The sequence below is a fragment of the Panthera onca genome, chromosome C2 (genome assembly GCF_046562875.1).
Source record: "Panthera onca isolate mPanOnc1 chromosome C2, mPanOnc1 haplotype 2, whole genome shotgun sequence".
Lineage (NCBI taxonomy): Eukaryota > Metazoa > Chordata > Mammalia > Carnivora > Felidae > Panthera > Panthera onca.
In genome coordinates, this window is record NC_138347.1 from 154,637,889 (window position 1) to 154,651,776 (window position 13,888).

General features: G+C 46.5%; 1 protein-coding gene across 15 annotated transcripts in view; it reads right to left on the reverse strand.

Annotated features, from left to right (window-relative positions):
- ARPP21 (cAMP regulated phosphoprotein 21) overlaps nt 1-13,888 on the reverse strand; it is a 114,964-nt gene that overhangs the window by 61,630 nt on the left and 39,446 nt on the right. For 9 of the 15 annotated variants that reach the window (XM_060638195.2, XM_060638193.2, XM_060638191.2 and 6 more), the window contains 2 exons: nt 12,359-12,591; nt 5,438-5,668 (listed from right to left, as the gene is read on the reverse strand). In XM_060638195.2, the coding sequence (XP_060494178.1) occupies nt 5,438-5,668; nt 12,359-12,591 (464 nt within the window). The remainder of the gene's footprint in view (nt 1-5,437; nt 5,669-12,358; nt 12,592-13,888) is intronic. The other 6 variants (XM_060638194.2, XM_060638192.2, XM_060638190.2 and 3 more) reach the window with 1 other exon arrangement.

Below are 13,888 nucleotides of genomic sequence, written 5' to 3' on the forward strand. Positions count from 1 at the left end.
CATGGCCTTTCCACGCTGCATATTCATGAACGTACCCGCCAGAAAAGTTCTGACAACAGTTTCATAACCATTCACCATGTGCTGTGATGGAAAAGCAAATGTGCCAGAATTAGAGTCACAGAACAATGACTCAATTTAGAGGTATTTAAAATATTAATGTTCTTCCTGGGTACCTGTTTTCCTATCACTGCCATTTAATTTTAGCTCCATTTCATTGTTTTAAGTCCTATTTTCTTTTTTTCAGAAATAACTTCCTTCTTGTCTTACAATCTGCAACCCATTTTTCCTCCCCGAAAGCAGCAATTGGGGGAAGAATGAAAAAAAATGTTCAATTTCCAAAAATCTATCAGCCTATTTAGTGTTCGAATTCTTAGCCCCCTCCCCTTTTTGGAATTGTAAAAAGATGAGAGGAAAATTTTAGAGACCTAGTGTTGAAAAAAATGTTCACAATAACTTCATCAGAAGTCATTTCAAACTCAGTCTCATTCTGGGGCACCTGGGTGGCTCAGTCGGTTAAGCATCTGACTTTTTATTTCAGCTCAGGTCGTGATCCCAGGATCACAGGATCAAGCCCTGTGTCGGTCTCCATGTTTCCACGCTGAGCCCGATTCTCTCTCTCTTTCCCTCTCTCTACCCCTACCCTCCCTCTCTAAAAAAGAGAAAAAACAAATAAGTCTCATTCTATGCACACACACACACACACACACACACACAGATGGAAAGTAAAAAGAAAACAATCTTTACTATGTTTTCTACAACTTCCAATTTACCCCAGTGAGAAGTAAGGTAGCATGAAAAACGGACCATAATGAGGGTGAAAAACATAACTGCAAATTATTCAGATGTCCTTTTTGATACATTTTAGATCCTCTGTGTGAAATAGTATTAATGTGCTATGAACCGGACAAAAGAAATGCCTCCAAATAATTGCATATGAAGAGTACTAAGAGATCCCTGGGGTAGAGAGAGGTAGCAGGCTCTTCTAGAAGAGAAGACAGCATAAAAGGCAGCTATTAGGCTCACTAAGGAGGGGTGGAAAGAAGTGAGGAAAGGAAACCGGCAAGATGTATGCCAGGAAGAGAACAAAAACAATTTCCCGAGAGAGCTAGGACAGGTGACTGTTGGTTTTCAAGTCAGGCAACAGTCGCCTCCCTAGATTCTGCCTTTCCTGCCAATTCAGATGCAATTACAGCTGAATACAGGCAATTAGTTTGAATGACAGCTGCTGAGGACCAAAGGGGCCAGAAAGACTAGTTGGCCCTAGGACTAGCCAGCTTAGAAGAGATTTTCATGTCAGAAACTGCTGAAGCATACCCGGCAGGCCCTGGCAGGTGCACTGGCACAGGTAAAGGGTGCAGGGGGCAGAGGTAAGCCGGGGTGCCGGGAGCTGGGCCAGGGCCGAGCGCTCATTGCCCTCAACTACAAAGGTTCTTGGTTCTTGGTTCTTGGTTTCGAGCGCCCCCGCCCAGCTGTGTGCCCCTTAGGTGGAAAAGTTCTCTACTCCCCACGTCATCATGAATAATGTGCAGGAGATGCTATCTTATTCGTATAAAATTATTGAGCACCTGCACGAGAACTCGGACCAGGTTATCCATTCCAGGGACGCCAGACAAAAACAAACACAAAAACTTGAGTCTCATACCTCCCCACAAAGAGCTTATAAATACGCTGGTAATGAGGAAAGGAACCCAAGGGCAATTCGCACTCGAAGCCAAGTAATCCAACGCTCTTAGTTTCTAACACAAGCACATTTCTGCCATGTACTTGGCAGGAGGGTTTTTATTCAAAGAGATGGAGAGGGCATAAAAAAAAAAAAAAGTTTCCTTTCCTAGTCCTTAGAAGGTGGCGGATCCAATTACAGAGATGCTGCTGGTTATGGACGGGCGAGGGTTAACTCAGATGTTGCAAAGATACATTTACAGACGGCAGACTAAAACGTCTCGGTGCATTTCAGAAGGAGGTGGAAGCAATTCGGATAAACAGGTGCCAGAAGTCCTGTGAGAAACACGAAGTATGGTGTTATGGGAGCCCATCAGGGGCACTGGAAAGCCATGAGCCCTAAAAGGCTGCTCACAGCGAAGTCCCAGCCAATGGCAGGCCCGCACCTCACATGCGTGTGCATTTGCACGAGATGAAAGCAAAGCAAAATGGCAAAACACCATCCGAGGGCATTAACGCGTGCTTGGGGGATGTTAATGCCCGTTGGCATCTCCGGGTAGCTCTGAACTGAAAGAAAGCGGCCGGACAAAGATGAGCTTTCCGCTCAACCTCTCCAAAAGGAGTGTGGGTGGCTTTGCTATTGGGCTGCCAAATACACGGTACTTGGGATGAGCCCGGTCAGCGGTGCTGACACGGGAAGATTCGTCCTGTTTCGTTTGTTAGGAGTGACTTGGCAGGCACCTGAGTGTCTCACCACTATTGCTCGTCTTACGCCTGCCGAAGACAGATGACTTTAAACAGGTCAACAAAAAGCGGAGTCAGACCTATCAGCACAGAGAGCGAAACCGGTGGCGGCCAGAGGGAGGGGGGAAGAGGAGATGGGCAAAACGGGTGAGGGGACGTGGGAGGTACAGGCTCCCGGCCTTGGAATGAAAGAATCATGGGGAAGAAAGGCGCCGCCTAGAGAATGCGGTCAACGATGCTGTAATGGTGCCGGATGAGGACGCATGGTGGCCAACGCTTGTGGCGAGCAGAGCATAACACATGGGGCAGCTGAATCACATCACCGCGTAAACTAATGCAGCGTTATGTGGCAACTAGCCTCAAACTTCCAAAAAAATTAAAGACGTACTTTGGGGCACCAGGGTGGCTCAGTCGGTTAAGCGCCCAACTCTTGATGTCGGCTCAGGTCGGGATCTCATGGTTCTTGGTTTCGAGCCCCCCCCCCCGCCCCCCGGCCCCGTCCAGCGGTGTGCTGACAGCATGGGGTTCTCTCTCCCTCGCTCACTGCCCCAATAAATACAAACATTTTTTAAAAATCTGCAAAATCCAGCTATCTTCGTTTTATCCAAGAGCCACATTCTCAAATTAAAAAAAAGACCTGTCCTACTATCCACATCAGTGCATCATGGGTATATCATGGGACATTATTTCGACACGACGCAATTATTGAGCATCTGTGCGTAAGCACACTGCCTACTTTGTTATCTACTCTAGTGATGTAAAAAAAAAAAAAAGTGGCCAAGGATGGCCCTTTCCCGTAAGGAACTTATAAATGTACTGGTGACGAGGCAATGAATCCAAGGACTATCCATGCAAGTAGCAAAGTAGTCACATGCTGTTGGTTGCTAGTACCAAAGAATTTCTACCATGTATTCGGCAGAAGGGTATTTAGGGAAGGGCGAGAGGTGTGGACTTCAGGGGTCCACAGCAATGACACGGAAAGAGGAGTTCCAGCCCCCAGGAGGCAAATTTCCGGTTTCAGTTGTAGGTCACATGAGACCGAATAGACGGGGGGGAGACAGACAGACAGACGTGCACCCATATACACACCGCACATAAAGATACACCTTACATCCCATCACCCAACCATGGTATACGAGATATTAACACATTTTCTTCCTGGTCTTGGGGATATTTTAATGTCTAGTACCTGTCGGGTCAGGGACGTGTTTATGGAGAAACTGTTTAACGGTGTTATTAGATCCTTTTCCTCACTTAAGATCCTTTTTCAAAGGAGATATTTTGGCGACAGCTCTAAATGACTGGATCCAAGGAATCAGAATTGGAAGCTGGCCCCAGAAAGCACTTTATTTCTTTTTCTAGAAGCAAGATTATACAGGATGATATACACAAAACACAGCTCGACCATTATATCATCACAAGTAATATTTCTTCATTACACCCTAAAAAATAATTCTGTTGAGCTTTTTTGCTTAAAACAAACAAGGCACAGCAATCCTGCTTAAAACAAATGACTCAAAACTAATGCTTCTGTGTGTTCTTGTCTGCAAGCCCTCCGTCTCAATTAAAAGTGAAGGGATTTAAGCCAACAGAGTCAGACCATACTTCGATCAGTGCCCAGAGAAATGAATATAATCCTGGTTTTCTTTTAATTTGCTTTTAGTGCTTACAATGATCCAAATAAACTAAAAGCAATCTAATATTCTCCTTAGAAGTATCTATTCCGAAAGCTTTCAAATGGTTTTCAATAAAATGATTATGCCTTCTTTTCCCTCAAGCTTATGGCATTTTCAAAACGTCTCAAACACCGTGCCTTGAGAATGTGCCATATGTTTTCATGAAAATGTGGCAATTATTCAAGTAACTATTTTACTATCGTTCTCATGTTTCTCTGCATTTCCTAATTACTAGGAGTGCTATCTATGTGAGAAGATTGAGTCAGATCCCTTTTATGAGGTTCTCATTCACTTTTGCATTTTCAAGTGTCGTGAATCAAGGACACACACTGGAATCATCTAAACCAAACCTCAGACATACTTTGAGACGATGCAATGTTTTTCCAGTTACCTATAAAGGCTTCTAAAGAAGTGACCAGCCAATGTGAAGCCTTCTAACCCAGGGTTTCCAACCACAGCACTACTGACATTTTGGGCTGGATCATTCTCTGCTAGATGGGGCCGCTCTATGCCCTGTAGGGTGCTTAGCGGCCCCCCTGGCCTCTACCTTCTTGGATGTCGGTAGCAGCCCCCTCCTCCGTTGGCCAAGATCATCAGAATGTCTGCGGATATTGCCAAATGGCCTTGGAGGCATGGCCATAATTGCCCCTGTTTGAGAAGTTTCCCACATGAGGGCAGATGCTTATTAGCCTATTTCCTCAATGATCTGGGTCCTTTGGAATCAGTGTGGAAATTAAGTGGTCAGTTAAGACCACTTCGAAAAGAAAGAACCACTCATCATTGGAAGAAGCGTACTCACGAAGTTAACAATTTTCCGAACCTCGCCAAAACCAGTCTAGTCCTAAAAATCCCTAAAATATGCAAGAATTTTCTCCCTCTGTCCTATGTGCTATTCCTTATTCCTCAGCAGGAAATGGGTGAAGTTCTAAGGCCAGAAAGCAACGTCTATAGGTAAGAATCTGCTACGTGTCCCAACCGATGTCTCAAGTTCGTGAAATATCTCGGATGCAAGAACACTTATGACAAAAAAACAGACTGGCCCGGGATTTAGTCCACAAAACACAGCATTTTAATTAGTCTTTCCCAGCTCATCCACTTCACGGTTTCTGATCTTAGCTCCCAGGAATACATGAAACACACCACAGTCAAGGCAAGAGGACAGAGAGACAAGTGGATATTTCTGGGAAGAATCTAGATTGATAACTACACAAAAATATTGGTATCGGTACAGAGACAGAGGTGACAGCTATAGATCCGTTCTTCCTAAATCAAGAAACTTGCTGACGAATTTATAAGCTCAAACACATGCACAGAACTCTGACCTTGAGCCCCGGCCGTCGCAGAGGGAAGGAACTAACCTGTATGCGGGTTGAGCAGGATGCTTCCGGGCGGGATGCCTGTCGCAGCCTCGAGTGGAAGGAGGATGTAGCTGGTGCTAGGGGCGGCCTGGCCCCCTCCTCCGTTCTCGGGATAGGGCACGCAGCCAGGAGAGCCGGTGGACACGCTTGGGGCCAGGGGCGCGCTCTGCAGAGGTGCGTGGGTGCGGGGCAGCGACCCGGAGGAGCCCGTGCTGCTGTTAGACTCAGAGCCTGCCACAGAGAAATGGATCAGGAAATCATCCAACACGGAGGGCTCAGGCTCCAAAGGCTTAGTTTACATAATCCATCCTTAAAGAATGTGAGGTGCCTGCCGCGGGACCGGAGCGCCGACAAATATGTCCCTCCAACATTTGGGGCTCACATTTTATTGAGATGTTTGCTACGTATTTTTCAGGTATGTCCACTTCTTGGGAATGGGCACTGTCTTTCAGCTGCCCACATGCCCCTAGGGTGGTATATTGGTAAATGGTACCCTAAAGCTGGGGACTCAGCGCCTGGAGACACCCATCACCCTGCGTAATTAAAGCCAGAAGCCCGTCCTACTGGAGTCAGGAGAAGAAAACGCCAGGTGGATATGAAAGAGACGGCGGTCTAAGAAGGAGTCAGTCCTAGAATGTGCTGATCCTGGGCCTGTCTCTAAGGTACTGGTTCTCCAACATGCCCCAAAAGCTGCATTTTGAAAGGGCGTGGCTAGGAATAATCTCTTCCCCTCAGATGTGAGTAGAGGAAACTAGATCATGCCAACGGAGGGTGCTTAAGATGCACATTTCACATGTTCACAGAAATCCCATTAATAGGAGGTTTGTGGACTCTGTAATTTGCACACTGTAGGTAACTGGATTCCAAGGTGGCATCGAACCCAACGACCTCCCTCTCCCTGCACCGTGGACAAAGAGACACCTGCTATACCCCACATCCATTAGGCACTACCTGCCCTTCACCACGACCAGAGCTGAGCAGTTCTGGCCACCCTTGACCATGGCTGTTCTGGGCATGGAATATTAACCGGAGCATCGGAGAGAAAAGGCACCAAGCAACATTTCTGGATCAGTGAATTCTAACAGATGATTTGGATGGTACCATAGGTGGCAAGAACGGAGTATGAGAAGATTTTCAAATTATGAGCCCACGACTGTCAGCTTATGTCGTTCATATGCACTCTTCTGTGTCATTAAAGGGGACATATTAAGGAAGCGCTAACATTGTTTTCAAGACGCTAAAATGTGCCCGTGAGTTCAACTGGAGACCTTTAAAAACAAGTGGTAGGGATACGGCATGTCATTGCAGAGAAGAGGGGCCATCGGAGAGAGCTTGGAGAAGGAGGACATAGTTGTGGAGAAGGACAGTGACGTTTATGGAGCACTAAGTATGCGCAAACACCTGGAAACCCCAGTGTGCAATACCGTGTCCCTCCGTCAGCTGGAGAAGAGCAACGCCTTCATCAGGAACAATGAGAAGGCGATGCAAAGATGATGTGAAGAATCGGATTCCACAGGTTAGAGGGATAGGAAGGAAAGCAACTTAGCTTAAACTCTCAACACTTGCAAAGATGGAGACCGCGATCCCTCCTTAGGGGGGTGGTTCAGCAGCCACGACGCAGCCAGGGTTCGTAACTGGCCTTGCTGCTGCCTTGCATCCAGCTTTTAAGAGCCCGTAACCATCCAAGCACAATCTACGTTCTACACGTAGAACAATCTAGAACAATCTACGTTCTACGCGTAGCCAGCATTCCCGAAGTTCTTGATCTGGAATGCACGCCAGTCATGGTGATAAAGGGCACAGGATGAGACGCGTTCAAAGGCTGGTTAAAAAAATGAAATTGATATTTGAGAACTTTACGACTTTGCGTGCTGAGAGTTGAAGTGTGTCCGGTCTCCTTTGCTCAGGGACTGACATGATAACCGTGCAAATATTTAACCAGTATATCTGCGTGACAAGCACTGTGCTAATCGCTCTGTGTGAGTTATCCAATCTCGTTTCACAGCGACCTCATTTTGAAGATGAGAATCAATCCTCAGAGATGTTAAGTCAATTTCCCAAGCATACTTCTTGCGTGGCAGACTCTGGGTTCAAACCCAGGCAATGAGGTCCCATGGACCACGCCCCACGCCCGGGGTCACTTGAGCGACATACAGGTGGGGCCAGGGCCCTGACCAGGCCTGTGCCAAGTACTAGGAGACGCTGCACAGAAAGCCAATGTTGCCCCCAGTGAGATGCTCAGAAGTTGAAGCTGGACCCCAAGGGGCAGCTGGCAGAAGGTATGGTGACAAAGCATCAGGGGGACGAATGGGGGACTCTGGTGAAGGCTCAAATGACAGACAGGAGGGGCACCTGGGTGACTCAGTTGGTGACGCATCCAACTCTTGGTTTCAGCTCCGGTCATGATCTCACAGCTCATGGGTTTGAGCCCCAAGTCAGCTCATTGGGATTCTCTCTCTCTCTCTCTCTCTCTCTCTCTCTCTCTCTCTGTGTGCCCCTACCCCACTTGTGTTCTCTCTCCCTCTCTCTCAAAATAAATAAATAAACTTTAAAAAGATAGAAAGGAAAAGAGCAAAGTGGTGGTGGGGTGGGGGGTGGGGACTGTATGATAGATGAGGAGGCAAAGCAAAATGGAAAACTGACCGGGCAGAAGGGAAGAATGAACAGACTCCCTTCGCTTAAGGGAGCACTTGTTCCCCAGGAAGCATCCTGAGTTTTAGTTCTAGTTATGCCACAGAGTAGCTGTGTTTTCTTTGTGCACTGACCACTTCTTTAGACCTCAGTATCCTCTTCTGTAAAATATAAGCCACTGGACGAAATGGTGAGTCGCTGTGATGATGATGGCCTTGAAGTTCCCCTTAGCTTGACCAAACTTCAGACTGGTTTCTTCTGGAGGACAGTCCCCCTACCTCTCATTTATTTGAGGGTGTCTGCCCCTTTCAGGTGTAACTCTTCCGCAAGCCTCTTACCAGTTTTACAAGCCAGGCACGTCTTTCAGGAGGATTTCGGGGCCATCCCTTTGAAATGTAATAATCAAGACAAGTGGTGCCCTTGTCTGCCAGCTTCTGTGGGAGGGTAGAAAGAAGACTGACTTTGATAAGCACCAATTAGCAAAGATGGCTTAGTCAAATTCACCAACCACCTTGTTTGGTCTTCCCTGGTGCTTATCTAGCGCCTTCCTCCAGCACTTAACCCCCCCTGCAGGGGTGCCTGGGTGGCTCAGTTGGTTAGGCATCCAACTCTTGATCTTAGCTCAGGTCTTGAACTCAAGAGTCGTGAGTTCAAGCCCCATGTTGGGCTCAGTGCTGGGCATGAAGCATACTTAAAAAAAAAAAAAAACAACTGGGGTGCCTGGGTGGCTCAGTCGGTTAAGCATCCTCCTCGATTTTGGCTCAGGTCATGATCTCACGGTCCGTGGGATCGAGCCCCACATCGGGCTCTGCAATAACAGCTCGAAGCCTGCTGGAGATTCTCTCCCTCTCTCTCTGCCCCTCCACCACGCATGCTCTCTCTCAAAATAAATAAATAAACTTAAAAAAAAAAAACTTCCCCTGCAATTCATTGGTGCATGGTTAATTTCAGTCTTTCTCCCCTGGCACAATAGTCTTGACCCCAATAGCAACAGTTATGAATAGAACATTCCTTGCCTGTTTATCTCGTCTGATGAAATTTCTCCTTTATATGGAGCCTGAGCCATAAGTCTTTTTCTCTGAATCAACAACTCAGGAAAATCTTTCCAGATTCAGGGGTCAGAATTCAGTAGAGTGACCCAAAGCTTCTGAGATGACAAGGAGAAAGAGAACATCCTGGATGCATTAGGGTCGTAATGAAAATAAACATACGGAAGAGGAAGTGATAGAAAGAGGAAGTGCCTCAAGTCGGCTCTAAAAACGCTCCAGAACCTTTGCCTCCAGAAAACCAAATGGCACACCATGTAAAATCACTAACACAAAATACGAGGGTCTCTTATGTCTCCAGAGCTGGTGTTCCCAAAGCCTGGTTTGAAAACAGGCAATCTGTGCTTTCACAAATCCTCCAGGAGATTCTGGGGCAGCTGAAGCCGAGAACCCCTGCTCCGGAAATGGAGAGAGGAAGACGGTAAGACCGTGTCTATCGCGTGGCCAGGGTGGAAAGAAAGAGACATCATCACTTCCCAGCCACGTCGCTGCGACCAAGAAGCAGCTGAGGTTAGGAAAGGAGCATCTTTCCAGTCCCCTCCACCAGGAGGAGGTGATGACAGGATGCCATCCTCTACCTCCCGAGCTGGGCGCTGGGCCTCCGGCAGGCGACCACCTCTAAGCTCAGTGGCGGGGATGCCTTAGGGGAAAGACAGCCCAGGCCTTCAGAGCAGGTGGCTTTCTGTGCGTTCAGACTTCAGCAATAAGCTCCTTCCAAACTGTAGGAAAACAGGTTCCCACCCGGAGAAGGTCTCATTATTATCTATTTAAAGCTCGAACCTATGTAATTAGAGCTGGAGAAGAGTAACTTAAATGTCATAACTCCAGGCTTGGTTTCTGAAAGGTCAAAAAAAAGTTTGCAATTCCACTGTGAGTAATGAGGCAAAAAAATGGAAAACTTGTGCTGTTCTGAGGATCCGTGACAGCAAAACTGACAGCTTTGCTTCATAAAACCATCTTGGGAAATTGTAAGTTTGTTTTGACATTCTATCTTGATCGCCTTTAATTTTTTTTTTCTTTTTTGCCTTCCGTTGCTGCACCTTGACAAGCTTTCAAAAGGAGACACTTAGATTAAAAGGAAAAAAAAAAAATGTCTGAAGCACTTACAATTTCTAATCATTCTTCAAAGAACATGGCATTTTAGCATTCTCGAAGTGTTTTAAATGTTTCCAAAGAGCTTTTCTCTGGAAGTGATTGGGGGGTTGGTGCATAGAGAATGACGATTAATTTAAAAATCTTAAGAGCCCTTTCGGTGTGCTGGAATTTTTAAGTGCACCATTTAAGGTCCTTGGTTTCTGCATTTTAAGGAGATTTAAAACGATTTAACCTTTCTTCGTGTGCAAGGGCTCAAGTGCACCACAGTGGGTTTTCTTGACTTCAGTTGCTGCAATAGTGGGAGATGAGAGCAATTAGAGTAAGAAAGCAAGAATTCACCGATTGGTGAGATGACAGAAGACAGAAGGCGGTGTGAGCCACCTGTATCCTTCCAAGGAGCAAGAGGTATGTACACAGATACGGTAGCGGCTGTCAACAAATGCTATTAATTTTCTGCCCGTAGCGGAGAACACGAGATAATTTCTTAGGACATTTTCAACATCATCATTAGGGGAAACCATTAGCAGGAGCCTGGATTTCGCAGAGAGCGCCCCCTAGCGTGAGTGTGAAAAGCCGTTAGGAAAGCGTTCACAATCAGGACAACCCACGCCTGACCTCCGGTTGGTGTTGGCCGTTCCCCGCCCCGCTCCCTGCCCTGCAACCCCAGGTCTGTGATCGCACCCCCAGTATGTCCTGACGCCCGGGACGTGTCGCTGAACCGCAGCTCTCCACCCCCACCCTAGCTCCGAACCCTCGGAGGCAACATCGAAGCCAAACCGAAACGCTGCATACTAAAACCACACATCAGTTCGTGGAGAGCTGGTAAAAATGGTTGCCTGTCAGCTTCCTGGGATTCTAAGAGGTATTTTGATGGAGAACATTTGGAAATCATGTGAAAACAACGGCGAGGGATCCTTGGGAGCCAGAGGAGCTGGGAATGACAGACCATGATGGGTAGTTTTTGGACCCCTATGAACCCCTGGCGATTAATGCTTGCATCACTTTAAAGTTGTTTCCAGGTAATGGTTCTCATCATTGCCCGCCTCCCAAAGTCTGTCCATGCAACTTGAACCACCTACCTCCAAAGATCACTGTGCACTTAGAAGAAAAAAAAAAAAAAAAAACAGGAGAAGAAAAAAAAAAAAAAAAAGAACTCCAAGCCTCTCTGAGTCTCAGTCTCCTTATTTGCAAAGCAGGAATGGAGGCATTAAGTGGCAATAATAAAAATAAACACGGACTGGTGTTTGTGGAGGGCATATAACTTGCCAGGTATTCTAATTGCTATGCGTACGTGAACTCTTTTTTTGAGTGAACAGCCTTTGCCATGAGCTTGCAATTATAATTAATTGCAATAATTAATAATTATAATATTATATAATTATTATAATAGGTACCACAATTATTCCCATGTCTTGGATGGAGAAACTGAGACCCAAATAGGTCAAATAACTTGCCCAACGATGACACTAACAACGTGCCAAAGCAGGGACCACAACTATCCATGTTATAATCACCTTGCAATGTGAGGTTTTAAGAAACGAATCATAGCATTAAATTTAAAAAAAATGGCTTCCTCGTGTTCATATACAGGTGCCTTGGGAACCATTTTTATAGAAATAATTGAATTTAAACGTACGGTGGTTTGCTGGGGGGGGGGTCGTTACGGTAAAATTCTGTAACAGCTTACATGTCACAGTGTGAAAGGTGAAATGACGTGGGGTCACTGACGTCAAGAGGTTTTAAAATGGACCCGGGGGGCCATTAAGGAGATGGGCGTCATACACCTTCTCACCTGTAGAACCATGCACTTTGGAGCTGGGTCCAACTGCAAACACCTGCAAACTGCTACAGTAAGAGAGAAACCGATTCTATTCAAGAGATCAGGGTTCTGCCTCCAACACCGATCAAAGATTCTTTGCAAACCATGTACACAACCTCTGAGAGAGGTTCAGCAAGTCATCTGGCCTTGGCACACAGCGGGCGAGAGACGCTACTGGCATTGCAACGGCACCTTCTGACTTCCCGGCCATGCCAGCAATCACTACCCATTAATTGCAATTAATTAACTGGAAGCCAGAGGGAATGATGGCCGTATGGGTTGGGGAGAATCTGGGAAACAGCACAGGACACAAACCCATTCAGTACTAACTACCTGCTTTGGACAACTTCCCGGGGCTCCTGGTACTGGATGTGCTGTCGCCCCTGGTCAGCACCGTGATGCCCCCAAAACTTGCCGTCTTGGCCATGGCGGGCTTGAGATTGCGGTTGGAGCCATCAGAGTCTGTGCTGCTCCAGGGCCTGTGGTGGTCCGACCACTTGAGCTCATTCTCGGAGCTGCTCTGTCGACTCCCGGCTGCTCTCCCCGAGCCGTCTCTGTTGCCCCTGGAGTACAGCCATCAGAAAGATGCACAGGGACAGCGTTACCTTCCATGAGCCACACAGGCACAGGGCGGCAACTTTCTTGGAAGAGCGGTCTACACGAGACCCTTCTTGCAACCCTTTCCATCAACCCCGTCGCCCCACAAACAGTGCCACAAATACCTCGTTGATGTGTAGACAGATCACATGTCACACACAATGTGGGTGTTCACAAACAGAAAAACCACACCTAGAACTGTCACACCATCCCTCTGCCGGTGAAGGAGAAACAATTAGGAAAAAAAAAAACAACACATGGTATAAAACATAGTTGTTAACTTCTCTTGGGGAGAGGAGAGGAGAGGAGGATAAACCCTCCTGACTCAAGTCAAAAATGAATCAACGTCTGGGACCAATTATGATCTTGAATGATTCTAAAAGCAACTCTCACTGAAGAGGAGTTTTGGGTGTCCCTTTAGCATGAAATAATTGGACCATGGGAAAACGCACCCAGAGCCGGGGAGGCCGTTCATTGTTTCCTAACTTTATGAAATGTCTATCTGAATTCATTAAGGCTTTGACAGACAGCACAGAAATCACAGCAGTGACTCCATTAACTGAGGGTGTGAATTTTGCCCAGTGAGTTTAACCTTCGTGGGCGGAGGAAAGAGTCTTTCCGTCCTTTTCACATGGAAAAACTTGCGACAATAACACCACCAGGGCAAACACTCCACTGACACGAAACTTTCCAGGGGATCGGTGAAAATAACAAAAGCTCCATCGGTGAAAGAACCCCTTGGTTCAAAATTCAAATTGAAAAAGAGTGAATGTATAGGAAGAGATCCAATACCCAGAAGTGAATTTTGACGACTCCACAAGATCTCTAAGACACAAAATCACCAGCGTTTCATAGAGAAAGTGGATGAAATTTGCATTTTCATTGGTTTCCAATCTGTTTAAAGGGTACCTTAGTATTTTCAAAGCTTTTCCTGCAGTTGGAAATAACACATGATTACAATACTCTAAGGTTCTCATGGACTATAAGTAAGTAAAGGGAACATAAATCACGGGCAATGGGTACAACCCCTAATCTCATTATCCCTGAGCAACGTGACATGCCCAAGTCTTGGTCCCGGTCTCACAGATGTCATCCCTAGCTCTGTCGTCTCCTCTTCTAAAGACAACAATAGACCGTGGAGAGGTTAGGAGTGAGCACGTCTCATTGAAACACTCACCAGCCAAACTGTACAGAAGGTACACAGAAAACTTCAGGGGTTGTTTCAACTTTACTCACTAAACTTTTCCTTTGTTTTAGAAGAAC